A 13,226-nucleotide genomic window follows, 5' to 3' on the forward strand; every position below is an offset into this window, starting at 1 on the left:
GAAGGACTATTTTAATGTAAGCACCTGCAGTTCTACTGAATCAGTTCTTCTTGCAAGTTCTACTCAAGCATGGGAAAGTGTAAACAAAAAAAGGCAATGTCTTTAAAATAAAGACCTTAATAAAAGTTCTCAAGTTAACAATAAAGACACTGTGTAAGTTCTCCCAAAGAAAGGTTACTAAACCCTGTTCAAGCTAAAGGCCACCAGATGGTGCAGCACTGCAGTTTAGTTTATGCCCTAACAAGTTTGCTATATGATTCCAGCAGTAGGGCAATGCACGTGTTCATAACGCAGCAGGATGATACACATTGCCAAAAACCTTTTGTAGAAGAGCATTAGCATGAAACAGTAGAATATGCAATTTGACATTCTTAAGTTTTAAGCACCTGTAGTCTCCTACAGTATCAAACAGTTAGGCTGAGTTCTGTGAAATACCTGCTTCAAGGATGTTTATTTTGCTTTTGGCATTTCAGAAACACTAACGCAATAGCAAATTTAATGATTGTTATTCTTGACACGTCATTTTACCATGGAAATGAGTCACTTGCACAGCTTTGTGCACATTTAAATATCATATAGTAGATGGTATATTTTAAGTGCTATTTAGATAAGTAGTTAAAGAAATTAGTTTCTTACACAGATGAACATAGACAGCAACTGCTGGAAACATTTAAGTTCTGGAAAATGAAAATAAATCTGTCCCTGACAGTGCCAGCTACAGCAGCTATACAACAGCACAAACCAGATACTTGTTAAATCAAGACTGTTACAATCCAGAGAACATTTCATGTGTAGCTATCAAATTTGTAAGTCATGCTTTTGAAAAATGCTCCTTGAGAATGACATGAAAGCTCTTCCTCTTCTCAGTTTTTCCTTCAAGATTAGCTTGTGGTGTAGGAGGAGTGGAGACTTTTTTCCCTTGAATGCTTAATAAAGATTTTTTTAAAGACTAAAGTGACCTACTAGCACCAAACTGTACCTTTTCAGCTTAAGACTGAGGAGAAATCTTGAGGCAAGATGAAGCTTGAGGAATCTCTCTTACAGTGTTTTGAAAGAGACAGAAGAAAGCTGAAGCCTACATACTTAAGGCATGAGTCTGTCTAATATTAGCACTTAAAGCCAAGACTTGGTTTGGCTACAATTTGAAAGGGTAGTTGAGAATTTAAATTGAGAAAGCCAAGTAATCTAAGGAACCATCCAAACAAATGCAGATCCTAGACTGTCATAAAATGCTGTTACTTCAGTTGCACCAGAGATGTCTCTTAGTATAGCCTCCAAAGGCTTTTTAAACATCAACTGGCCATCTCTCTCATTCTAGTCTCCCTGTTCCTATGCATCATTTAATAGAAAAGAGATTAATAAGCTCACTCCATATTGCATATATAAGCTTTACTCAAAGTCAACATAGTGTGCTATTTACCACCTAAAGTCATTTTGCCTTATGTTGAACAGACCTCATTTCAGAAATCTTCAGTATAAGTAATTCTACTACATTTTGCAACAATTCTTTGTATATAAAGATTTTGATTTGCAAGTGACTGGGGATCTGCGTTTAAGTTTCATTCAATGGCAAATGCCACAAGGACATTTGCCATCAAATAAAAACATGGTTAAGTTGGAAGACTGAGGGAGAAGGAAAAATTATTTAGTATTAAGTGTGAGAGATGTTTACTCCGTTAACTTAGTTGTATATTAGGCTCATGAAACAAGCAAGGTTGTTTAATCTTTTAAGTGAATTGGTAAATTGTTTCATCAAAATAGGTCTCTAAAATAGTGACAATTAAAAAAAAAAAGTCATACCATAGCAAAGCCAACATCTGCCTTCTTCAGAGCTGGACCATCATTGGTACCATCACCAGTTACTGCTACAACTTGCCTCTGGTCAAAGACAGTGCTGTCAATTATACCTAAAATAAAATGATATCTTGGTGTTACAGTTCAAAATTGACAACACATCACAGATTAAACCTGAAAGAAACCCAGTTTTCATCTTCCTCTGAGTCATTTAAAAATAATAAGGTAGTTCTAGGCATCTCCTTTTTTCAAGCAGAAAAAAAATAATTTAAAAAACCCCCATCAGTTGGCAAATGAAGACAACCTCATAGGCATTTCTCACTGCTCTGTTCTAGATTTTTATCCTGGAGGGTGGGCGGTGGGAATCCAGCTTTACTTAGAAACTCAGATAGTTTTTACTTACCTTTTACTAGAGTGTGTTTGTCAGTGGGAGAAGATCTTGCAAGAACACGAAGCTTTGGCCAAATTTTATCTATTCGCTCTTGCTCTATCTGCAAAAAGAGCATTGATTATATTTTACAGTTATGAGACTTAGAATATCTCCTGGTCTACTTTACATGGTCAGTATGCTTACTTCTCCTTTTTCATTGCGTATTCTCCTGTTAAAGTCTTTGCCCTCCAAACACAGGAAGTCTTCACCAGGATTCAGAATACCGCATTTTAATGCAATAGCACGAGCAGTGTTAATATTATCGCCAGTGACCATACGTACGGTTATGCCTGCACGCTGACACTTTTTTATTGCATCGGGTACCTGTAAGCAAAAAAAACCACAACAAAAAAAGATCTCAGAGACTGTGCATTAGCTGAATAAATCTAAACATGTGAGTGAAAGGAATTTTTTTGGCTCAATCCAGGATAACTCTTATTTTAAAATCAAAACTGTTGTTATGGAACATTTAAAAAAAAAAAATTAAGTAGCTTACCACAATTCTTTTCCTGAAAAACACAGGCAATTCTGGCAAAGGGGCTTTGTTGTTGTGTCATGTCCCCTCCTCCCTCCCTTCATTTGTCAAATACTGCAGTATTCAAAAATACCACAAAAAATCCTCATGACATCTTAGGCTTTAGTATTCAAAGGTACCGAGTACTGGCTTTTCATTTATGATTATGTGAAATAAACTATAGCTCACACTCCACTACTTCAGCCATGACTTTTAGTGTGAAGTGATGATAGCGCAGATCAGGCTGGAGTTCCACTTACATGTGGCATAAAAGCTTTCACCATTGAAAAATACTGCTCTCCTTAGACCTCAACCACAAGCCAGATTCCTTTCCTCAGTACTCAGGTGACAAACACTCTTCTCCATCATTCCCCAGGAGAAGCCGGCAACAAACACAATGGCTAATATTATCCTACACAATAGTTCCTAATATTCCAACTGGTAAAAAAAAAAAAAAAAGACAAGTTGTTCCATCTACTGAGACCCTGCACAGTAAGCGCCTTAAGTCATTAGTTTGTACAGAGCTTCAGTAACACAGCATAAGCGACATTAAGAAGTTTTAATCTGCTTTTACAGCTCCATTAACTTTCCCCCCAAGAAATTAGATTTTAATTTATCAACTTTCTGAAGGCATACAATACCAATTCAGTTCCTTATAACTCACTGCGTGATGAACAACAACATGAGTCAATATCTGTTGTAACAGAATCGCTGCAGTTTAGTCAGCGACCCTACCTCAGGTCTCACGGGATCTTCAATCCCAACAACAGCAATGCACGTCAGACCAGTAACAATATCATTTTCATTGTCCCATTCTGGCTCAGGCTCCCCTGCTGGGAAGTCTCTGAAGGCCAGGCAGATGGTTCTGAGCCCTTCGGAAGCCATTGGCTCGATTACGGTTTTCACGATATCATCGCGGTCCCTAGGTCTAAACACCTTTGGTTCTCCATTAGCACTCAGTATTTTGAAGCACCTGAAAAGGAAGGTTTAAAGAGTTATCAGATTTTAACCAGAACTTCAGCCCATTCAGTGGATTGTTATTCCACTCCAGTAAGTTTCCACAAGTTTTGTTTTCACCAGACTCACACACAAAAAAAAAAGGCAGTAGCAGGATCTCTAAGGTAAACTCCTCCATGTGCACTTAATCTCTTCCCAACTGCAAAACATACTAGGTGTAGAAAGTTAATGGAGCCGCTCATCCTAGGATGAAAATACTGGCCAGTGAATTTAGGACACAAACAGTTACCTCCCAGAAGTACCCATTTCTCCATTGCACATAAACAGACCAGTGTCTGCGCTGGTTGAGTCAGGCAATCCAGTTTCAAGTGCAACAAAATAATCCCACCTTGTTAACTGTTATACAAGTCTCAGAAGTACAATATGTTTCAGAACATGCATGTGGTGCTTAAACAGCTGTAAGCAGTCAACTTACAGCACTAAAAGCAAACTCTGGTACCATGGTGAACCAATGCTATCTTTAAGAGTAGTAAGGTTTCCCCCCGCCTCTCCCTCCTGCCCCCCAGTCTAAGTGCAGAGAATTTGGAGAGCATCTGGCACAGAGTTCTTAATATGAAGTATTAAAGGAAAAACAAATACTTAAATCTGATTCCAATATTTGTAAAAGAGACGTAGATTCAACGCTGTGTACTCTAATATTTCAACACATGCACTTTTAGTTATGTTTATTCATGCCAAAGATGCCAATGTTTCATAGACAGCACACATACTTTACCAACATTGATGCCATGAATATAACACTACCAAATATTTTGAAACATTACATTTATTCTTGTTCATCTGCGTGCTTAGCAAAGTTTTGCCATAAGGGAATGCCATAAGCATTTGTTTTACAAATTAATACTAACGTGGCACTGAGAAAAAGAATTTATGACTTTTAAAAAAATATTAAGTTCAGACCTGGCAGATCTGCTAAAATTACTATTGTTATATTCAAGTATTTAGACCAAGGGTTTAGGGAATTCCCAGGTGCAATACATATTTTAAAAAGTTTCCAATTCAGCTAGGAAATAAAAACAAAGCAGTCCCTTAAAGTGTCATAATATTAATCAAAAATGAAATTTTAAGTCTATCTGAATTTCCTGATTTTGGTTATCTGTTCAAATGTCAGCAGCCACTAGGGATATCTTGTGTAACCTGCAGCCATTGGACTTGTAATAAATTCAAAACATTCCAAGATGACTAAATGGAAGCCAGTAAGCTTTACGTAGAGATTTCCTTGAAACTCGCTTCAAATATTTGACTTGATGGTAAGGAAAGAAGAATAAAAATGTTCTGTTTTTTTAAAGAAAAAGTTTGCTGCATTTCTTCTACACTTATTAGCAACTCGTATGTGTCTTAAATATTCATGTTTAAGCTTTTAGTACTCAAGAATAGTCATACATGTGAAAATAAATGAGCAGCACAACTGACAAACCAGGCTACAAGATCTGACATTAATTTCTGTTATGGTACCTATGCATTGCCAAAGTGGTTTATGATGCTAAGGCTTTTTCCTAGTCCGTGCATACTCTGAAATAGTTTTAGAACAACAACAATTCCAATAGTATCCAAATAAGTGTAGGTTATCTTGTTCTTTGCCAAATGTCGTTATTATTTATTTTCTTATCTCAGTTATGAAGCCACGTGGACCACGTGAGTCTGGTTTAAATGAGTTTTAGCAACTTCTCCAGTTCAGTTGCTCAATGAGATAAGGTACAAAACACTTCTGAAGGGAGAAGTAATGCAAATATAGGCATATTTATTCACTGATGAGACTTGGCTTAAAATCTAGCTATGAAAAAATTCACATCTAAATCCAAGTCCCAGGTCAAAATGGACAAGATTCCTTTAAAGATTGACCTTCTATTGTCAGCATTAAGTTGAGGAGAAGGAAGATTTCATCTTTTTTTTCTTTAGTGCATTAGCACTTTCCCAGATAACGATTTGGGGTGCTAGTAGCAAGCAAAAAGGTAGATCAAACTGATGAACATAACCCGTGTGCTACTCAGATTAGAAATAGTCTGACGTTAGAACCAAAACCAGACTGGCTACAACTGCTGTTCCTAGAGAACATGATATATACATGTTTGACTTCTCTCCTCACCTAGTTAGGAGTTACCACAGCCGCCTTCACACCTAAAGGTTTGTCCCAGTAGTGACTAATCTCTCACTAATACTCTAATCTCATTCTAATAAATCCTCTGTAGATGGGCAGATGCATAAGGAAGCAATTTGCTTTGTCACATTAAAAAACCTCGAGTTTCTCCATTGGCCAAGTTCAACCTCCTGTTAAAATTATCAACTTGAATGCCAACTTGCAGAGTCTTTTGAAACTGAAAGAAATCTTAAAAGTAATCACTTTTAAAAGGCACAAATCTTTCCTGGAATTTAGGCATATCAGCTGTTGGAACTTTAATGGAAGATGGGCGAGCATTTTGACCAAGGACACCTAAAACTATAATAGTTTAACTAGACAATAGATCAATTCATAGAGACTTTCCTGTATCAGATTAGAGATCACAGGTTAAAATTAATCATGACACCTTCAAGAGTTGTCTGGGCAGGGTGCTGGGCCATCTTGTCTAGACTCTGCTCTTCCTAGAAAGGCTGGACTAGATGATCCCTGAGGGCCCTTCCAACCTGGGATTCTGTGATGACGAGCTCTTTTTTTGGGGGGGGGTGGGGGTTGTGTGTGAGAATTGAAGTAACAGAAACACTACTTGCCCATCGTACTGTAGAAAGCCAAACAATTGAGGGAGACAAGCTGGGAAGCTGGCTGCAGTCACAAGGGTATAGGATTGCTGCACTTGTTTGTGAATAGGGCGACAGAAATATTTCTCAAGCTATGGCACAATGATGTTTAGCACATCAGTCCCCACACCTGTCACAACATTTAGCCAAATTTAAGTGCTGAAATACAACAATAGTCATTCTTACTTTTTAAGAACTATCTCAGAGGCACCTTTACTGAATATCCGGAAACTGCCATCAGAGTTTTTTAACACAGTACTCATAGATTTTCTAACAGAGTTGAAGGTGTACACTTTGTACAAATCCTCTTCTGGTATCTCATTTCTTACGTCCTGATAATCACGTTTTAGATCCAAGAGCAATCCCAGCAAGGCACATTCAGTTTTATTTCCAACATGACGTGGTAGGCCACCTTCTTTTTCAGGAGGCTGCAAGAACAAGAACCTTTGCTGATTAGGATGTTAACTTATGAATCACTGAAGTACAGCATTTAGAAAACAAGAAAGCTAAGACCAAGCTTAGCTCTGGGGTGGGGAATTTTCACTTTTGCAATGATTACTCTATAAATTCCTATGAGTCATGAGCCAAAGTCATACTGCTGGCTTTTGTAAGTTACTTCTGTACCTGTTTAGGAACTTTCAGTCCCTTTCTCAGACTCAAAAATTGCCCATTAAGTTTGTATCAAATCCCAACATGACCCTTCTAAAAGGCATTTTCTATTGCTTGAAATACCTATCTGATCCATTAAGTGTAGCCCCTAAATAATTATTTTGCATTTTAAGAGTACAGCTAAGTTTACTTAAACTGATTTAAGCAAGCTAAATGGCATTATTTCTGATAAATTAAAGTATCCTCTCCTGTAATAACTCTTCCTCAATGACTTAGGTTATGATCACATCACCTGTTAGCCTCCTACTGAATAAACTAAGTCTTTAAGCTTCTTAAGCCTCACTACAAGTTCCGTTTCCAGGCCATGCCCTATTTAACTGGAAAGGGTTCAGAAACAAGTTTCCAACCCTTTAATACCAGAACAAGTTTCTTATCTCAGCAATATGGAACATGCACATACTAGTGCTATAAGTAAAGGAGTATTTCTGCACTGATATAGCTATAACATTGCAGTGTAGTTTGTAACAAAAAAGGCAGAAGCACCTACTCAGCCTAACATGTCTCAAACAGCTAGAGCTGAACTATACTAATCATAAGTCAGTAATCCATTTTCATCATTCAGGTCTGCAAGATCTTGGATTTGGCTGTACTGAATACTCACATTTTCAAAATGTTCACTTTACTGTGCAGTTTAAGATGTACTGGAGAGCCCAGAACTGGACAAGATAGATGGATAGCCAGCCAGGGGCCACCAAAGCTGATAGAGGGACTGGAGCACCTGACATATGAGGAGAGGCTGAGAGAGCTGGGACTGTTCAGGCTGGAGAAGAGAAGGCTCTGGGGAAGAAACTTATCAGTGTGTATTAAATGACTGAATGGGGCAGGTGGGTAGAGCAACAATAAAGACTGCCAAGCCAGACTTCTTAGTGGTACCCAGTGAGAGGACAACAGGCAACAGGTACAAACTGAAACTCTGAAATTCCATTTGAACATAAGGAAGCACCTTTTACTCTAAGGGTGATCAAATACTTGACCAGGTTGCCCAGAGGTTGCAGAGTCTCCATCCTTTGAGATCCTTAAAACCTGACTGGACGTAGCCCTGAGCAATGAGCTCTGGCTGACCCTGCTCTGAACAGGGCACTTGAGTTCCTCTGGTCCCAGAGGTCCCTTTTAGCCCTCTGTGATTCTGTAAAACAGACTAACTCTGACTGCATTGGATATAATTTGATTAAAATTGTACTAGTAAGGGACCTGCTCAGTTGACAGGCAGCTACTTTTTTTCTTTCCATAAAAAGATCTTTTAGAAAATAGACTGTGAAACTCCTCACATGCTATTACTCATTAGTGGTATTTCAGTCTTGTTTCAGAGAAATCGGTGCTGGTGATCTTGATGTGCTGCCTCAAGTACTGCTATTGAGGAAATTCTTGCAGAGATACCACCTTTATTGGCTGAAATGTAGCTTTTGGAATGGGGTTTTACTACTATTCCTGCACAAAGCATTCTTAGTAGAGGCTTATACTAAATTTTAAAGTGCAAATTTTTTATTTTTTTTTTTAAAGCTAAATCCTAATGATTATTTTTGCTGCCTTAAAGAATATAAGTTACGTAACATGTTGGAATAAACACTGCAAGGAAACTATGTTTGGAGTCGCAGAAAATGATGCATGCAAAAGTGCGGAGTATTCCAGCATTTATGATGTGGAAAAGTTCATTATTCTTTTTATTTCAAAATATCCTCGACTGTACTTGCATTTTCTCACTACATTCTAGCTAATGTTATGCTACTTTTACATGTTTACTTTGAAATAGCACTCAAACTGAGCGAAGATGCCTTCAAGTGAGGTAAACAGCCCACTTAGAAAAACAAATTTAGATACAACTGCAAACTTAAAGCAAGTTATCTTCCTGAGATTTTATCTTTGAGTTATGAATTGTAACTGAAATAAGCTATTTTTGAAGTTTAGTCTCAAAAGAACAGTTGAGTAATTTACAGCAGGTCCAAAACACTGCATTTTGCCACACACTAACACTTAACTGCCTACCATGTGGCCACCAGACAGTTTGCATCTTTTGAGGAAGTTGTTTAGTTACCTTGATTAGAATGAAGAAATCCACTTACCAGTATTTTGGAAGTATAAGCACAATTAACAGAAATTCCTGTCACAAGGTAAGCCATAGTTTTCTCTGGAATAGCTTCAGGTTCTGGAATTTTTTTATAATGTTTTTCATTGATGTAAGCTTGGACCACCGTCATTCTGTTCATGGTCAATGTTCCCGTTTTATCTGAGCAGATAGCTGTTGCATTGCCCATTGTTTCACATGCATCCAGATGTCTCACCAAGTTGTTATCTTTCATCATTTTCTAGAGAAATAAAAGCAGTCAACAGCAAGCCACGATCACTGCTTCACATTTCAGAAAGTCTCATTTTGGGTGTCCAGTCTTACACAGCAGTTTTGAAGACACTCAGCCTTCAAGTTTTCTGGCATGTTACATTCTTTAAGGATTCCTTTAAGTCTATCATGTCACAGTAAACTTTATTTTGAACACGGTTCATAAATACAGTCTTAATCTCCTGTATTTGCATGTCATGCTGACTACTGATACTAGTCAGACTCTTATGAGCAAGTAGTTTATGATGATATTTAGAAATAGAGAAATACAGACTGAGCTTTACCAGACACAACATTTTAAAAAGTCTTTCTGCTCTACGAGAAAGATCAAGTGAACTATGTTACAGACTTATCTGAACATCAAATGATATATATTTCAAAGATGCTAGAGTCAGACTTAAAATCAGATACAAACTGAGAGCATAATGTTTAAGCTATGATAGTGAGGGCTACAAAAACTCCATAAGTAAATAATTTAAAACAATGTTTGACCTAACAGGTTTGGACAGTATTTTAACCTCGAAGAGGCAGAGTAATTTCAAATGATACAATACTGAGGCCACTACTAGTTAGTGCTGTTAAGTTATTAAGTTTAGAACACAGCCTAAAGAGCTATTGTCTTCACAATTAGATTTTCAGATCAATAACCTGTCCAGGCACACTGAAGCAAAAAGAAAATTAAGAGAACAAAGAGCATGAGTCAAAAACCTGCTGTATAATAAATAGAAAGCTATACATTCTACAATATTCAGTCCTCAAGGAGAACCAGTCTGGAAACTTTTGTGGTAGTTGCTTAACATGTCAGTTAGGTACAAGTTCAGGTTTACAGAAGAGTTTGTTATTTACAAACTCTAACATTTATTTTAAGCAAGTGCTACAATGTTATGAGCTAAACCCATTCATATTTAGTTGGTGACAACAGGCTGTTACTGCTCACTGTTCATGTTAGTGTGTATTCAGAGATCAAGAAAAATACTAGGGCAGATTTCTTACGCAGTTCAGGGAAGCAAGACAAGTTTCTCCCCCATCTGTTATATATATAGCTGATGCAGCATATCTCAACTGAGATTTTACAGCCGATGAATACACCCACCTACCTGTAAGATCTGGTCCCCATCTTACCTTAACAGAGTAAGCCAGAGATATAGTGACTGCAAGTGGAAGACCTTCTGGTACTGCCACCACCAAGACTGTAACTCCAATAATGAAGAACTTCACAAAATACTGAATATAAATCGGCGTACATTCAGCAAGCCAAGGTCTCTTCTGAACCCAGAAGGTATCAATTACAAAATATAACACAAGGATAATGACTGTGATTGCAGACATCAATAAACCTTGTTAAAAAAGAGAATAAACAGTTTTCAGAAATCATCTCAAATATTATGACAATATAGACTGTGGGTAAGTCAAGTGCAAATACTTCTGCCTTTATAGAAGTTAGTTTATAACTAAGGTCTAAGGTTTTAAATAGGCAAGCCAGAAAACATTGAGGTAGTTCTCAGAGGTGTTCCAACTTCCAAGGCAAGTATTTCCTCATGCATTTCGCCCAGAAACTTCTAAAATATTTTCTTTTTTACTTCCCATTTAATTGAAAAGCATAGATCTAATTACAACAGGAGAGACCAATAAGTGGTCAATTGACTAAGCAGAATAAGATCTGAAATAATTCAGTAGGCCTTCAACAATTGTACTGCTGACTTATTCAGCAGAGAAAGCTGCTGACAGTCTGCACCCTGCTTCCTCCTGAAGGCAGGATTAAATATGGCAGGTAAGCACAGTGTTCAATGAACTGGGAGTAACTGGGAAGACAAATCCGCACCGCTGTTAGCAAGCTGAACAGCACACTTAAGCCAACACAGAGTAACACTGAAGCAAAATGGACTTGACTGAAATAAAGGAACAGAAGTCACTGAAGTGTCAGCTTTTTCCAGAGAGATACTTCAGTGTGTGGACCATCCAAAACAGAATGACTGAAAAATGGAAAAATGCATGCATGAAATAGATGAACATTAAGGGTGTGTGAAGAATTACACTGGGTCAAAAGGTGCACAAAGGTAAACAGGAGCTCTCATTTATGAAAGACGTGAAAAATTGTTTGATAAGAACAGTATTTTACATTAAATATACAATGGAAGCTTTATTCAATGTTTGTTAGTAAAAGTTTCTCTGAAAAATTAACATTGCTATACATAACTATGGAGTGCTAAAGCTAAAAGCTTAATTGCTTTGTCCTCGCACCATAACTGTCTTATGATATAGCTGCTGAAGTCAGCCCTTTTTGGAGCTGTGGGCTGGGCTACGAGCCTTCTAGAAGTTTCTTCTAGCCTAAATCTTTCAAACACTCTACATTTGCCAAAATAAATCCTGAAATATTTGAATTAAACCTCTACATGCCAATAACATCGCATAAAATTTACACAGAACTGCATTGTTGTTCTACTCTACTTTCAAGAATGAACGGTTTATCAAATGTTTTGACAAGACAGATGAATATTAGCTGATAGAAGAGTAACATAAGCTAAAGGACAGTAGAAAGTCAATAAAAAATATTACATATCAGCAAGGCATATGTTAAGTGGAAGCTCCTAAGCCTCTGGAAGTACCAAAAGATAACCTACGGCATTTTCCAGACTTCAGTCAATTTATAGTTCTCTAGGTACATCACTAAATGCCACATCTTATCTAAAACGATCTTTCATAACAATTGTCCAATGTTATGAAGTTGGAATTTTCTCTACCAGAAGCTGACACACTAAAGCCTGAATCTATTTAAATCAAGGAAAATAAAGCCATCTACACCACACAGTCTGAAAAGCCATCAGCACACTCAGGCACAATTGCATGTTTGCGTGGATTGGAATTCTGCACTTAAAATAATCAAACCAGTCAAGGCTAGCTACTTAAGTTATCCCCTCACAAACTATGCATGTTCCAACTTTATTCAAACATGTGACATCAACATAAGGAGGGTACTGATACATCATACCTGCTTTGCCAATCTGAACGGCGAGCTTTGTAAGTTTGCCTTGGAGAACTGACTTTTCTTTCTTTGGCAAATTTGCTCTCTTTTTGTCTTTCTCATCTCCATCCCCACCGTCCTCACTCTTCAGTGGTTGCATTTCCATGGCTGCACCATCCTGAGCTTTAGCTAAAAGTTAAGATCAAATAAAATTTAGTCATTTGGGAGTCCCCAAAATCAATGATACCTGAAAAGCTTGATAACACCAGGCTCCACTAAACACCAGTACTGCACAGGACCTTGTATCTAGAGATGCCATACTGCACGTGAATGTTTAAACAAGTGTATTGGGTATAGGTGCCCAGGTGTCTACAGTGAGGCAGGCTGTCCCCCTGCAGCCATGGAGAACCACAGTGGAGCAGATATCCACACTGCAGCCCATGGAAGACCTCATGCCACAGCAGACTGATGTGCCCTGAAAGAAGCTGCAGCCTGTGAAGGGCCATGCTAGAGCGGGCTCCTGGCAAGAGCTGTGGCCCATGAGACCCACACGTGTGCAGTCTGTCCTGAAGGACTGTACCCTGGCGGAAGGGCCCACATTGGAGAAGTTCATGAAGGACTATATCCCATGGGAGGGCCCCCCATGAGGGAGCAGGGGAAGAGTGTAAGGAGGAAGAAGCAGCAGACAAGTGTTACGAACTGACCAAAAAACCCCATTCCCCATCCCCCTGCACTCCTCAGAGGGAAGAGGTAGAAGAATCAGAAGTGGGGCCTG

At 38.2% G+C, this 13,226-nt stretch overlaps 1 protein-coding gene across 6 annotated transcripts in view; it reads right to left on the bottom strand.

The window, feature by feature from the left end:
* Nucleotides 1-13,226, bottom strand: part of ATP2B1 (ATPase plasma membrane Ca2+ transporting 1) — a 63,593-nt gene that overhangs the window by 11,049 nt on the left and 39,318 nt on the right. For all 6 annotated transcript variants that reach the window (XM_064450684.1, XM_064450705.1, XM_064450667.1 and 3 more), the window contains exons 8-15: nt 12,479-12,640; nt 10,612-10,826; nt 9,218-9,460; nt 6,675-6,916; nt 3,474-3,711; nt 2,369-2,548; nt 2,198-2,285; nt 1,801-1,907 (exon numbers count right to left, since the gene is read on the bottom strand). In XM_064450684.1, the coding sequence (XP_064306754.1) occupies nt 1,801-1,907; nt 2,198-2,285; nt 2,369-2,548; nt 3,474-3,711; nt 6,675-6,916; nt 9,218-9,460; nt 10,612-10,826; nt 12,479-12,640 (1,475 nt within the window). The remainder of the gene's footprint in view (nt 1-1,800; nt 1,908-2,197; nt 2,286-2,368; nt 2,549-3,473; nt 3,712-6,674; nt 6,917-9,217; nt 9,461-10,611; nt 10,827-12,478; nt 12,641-13,226) is intronic.

The sequence above is a fragment of the Phalacrocorax carbo genome, chromosome 1, assembly GCF_963921805.1.
Source record: "Phalacrocorax carbo chromosome 1, bPhaCar2.1, whole genome shotgun sequence".
Lineage (NCBI taxonomy): Eukaryota > Metazoa > Chordata > Aves > Suliformes > Phalacrocoracidae > Phalacrocorax > Phalacrocorax carbo.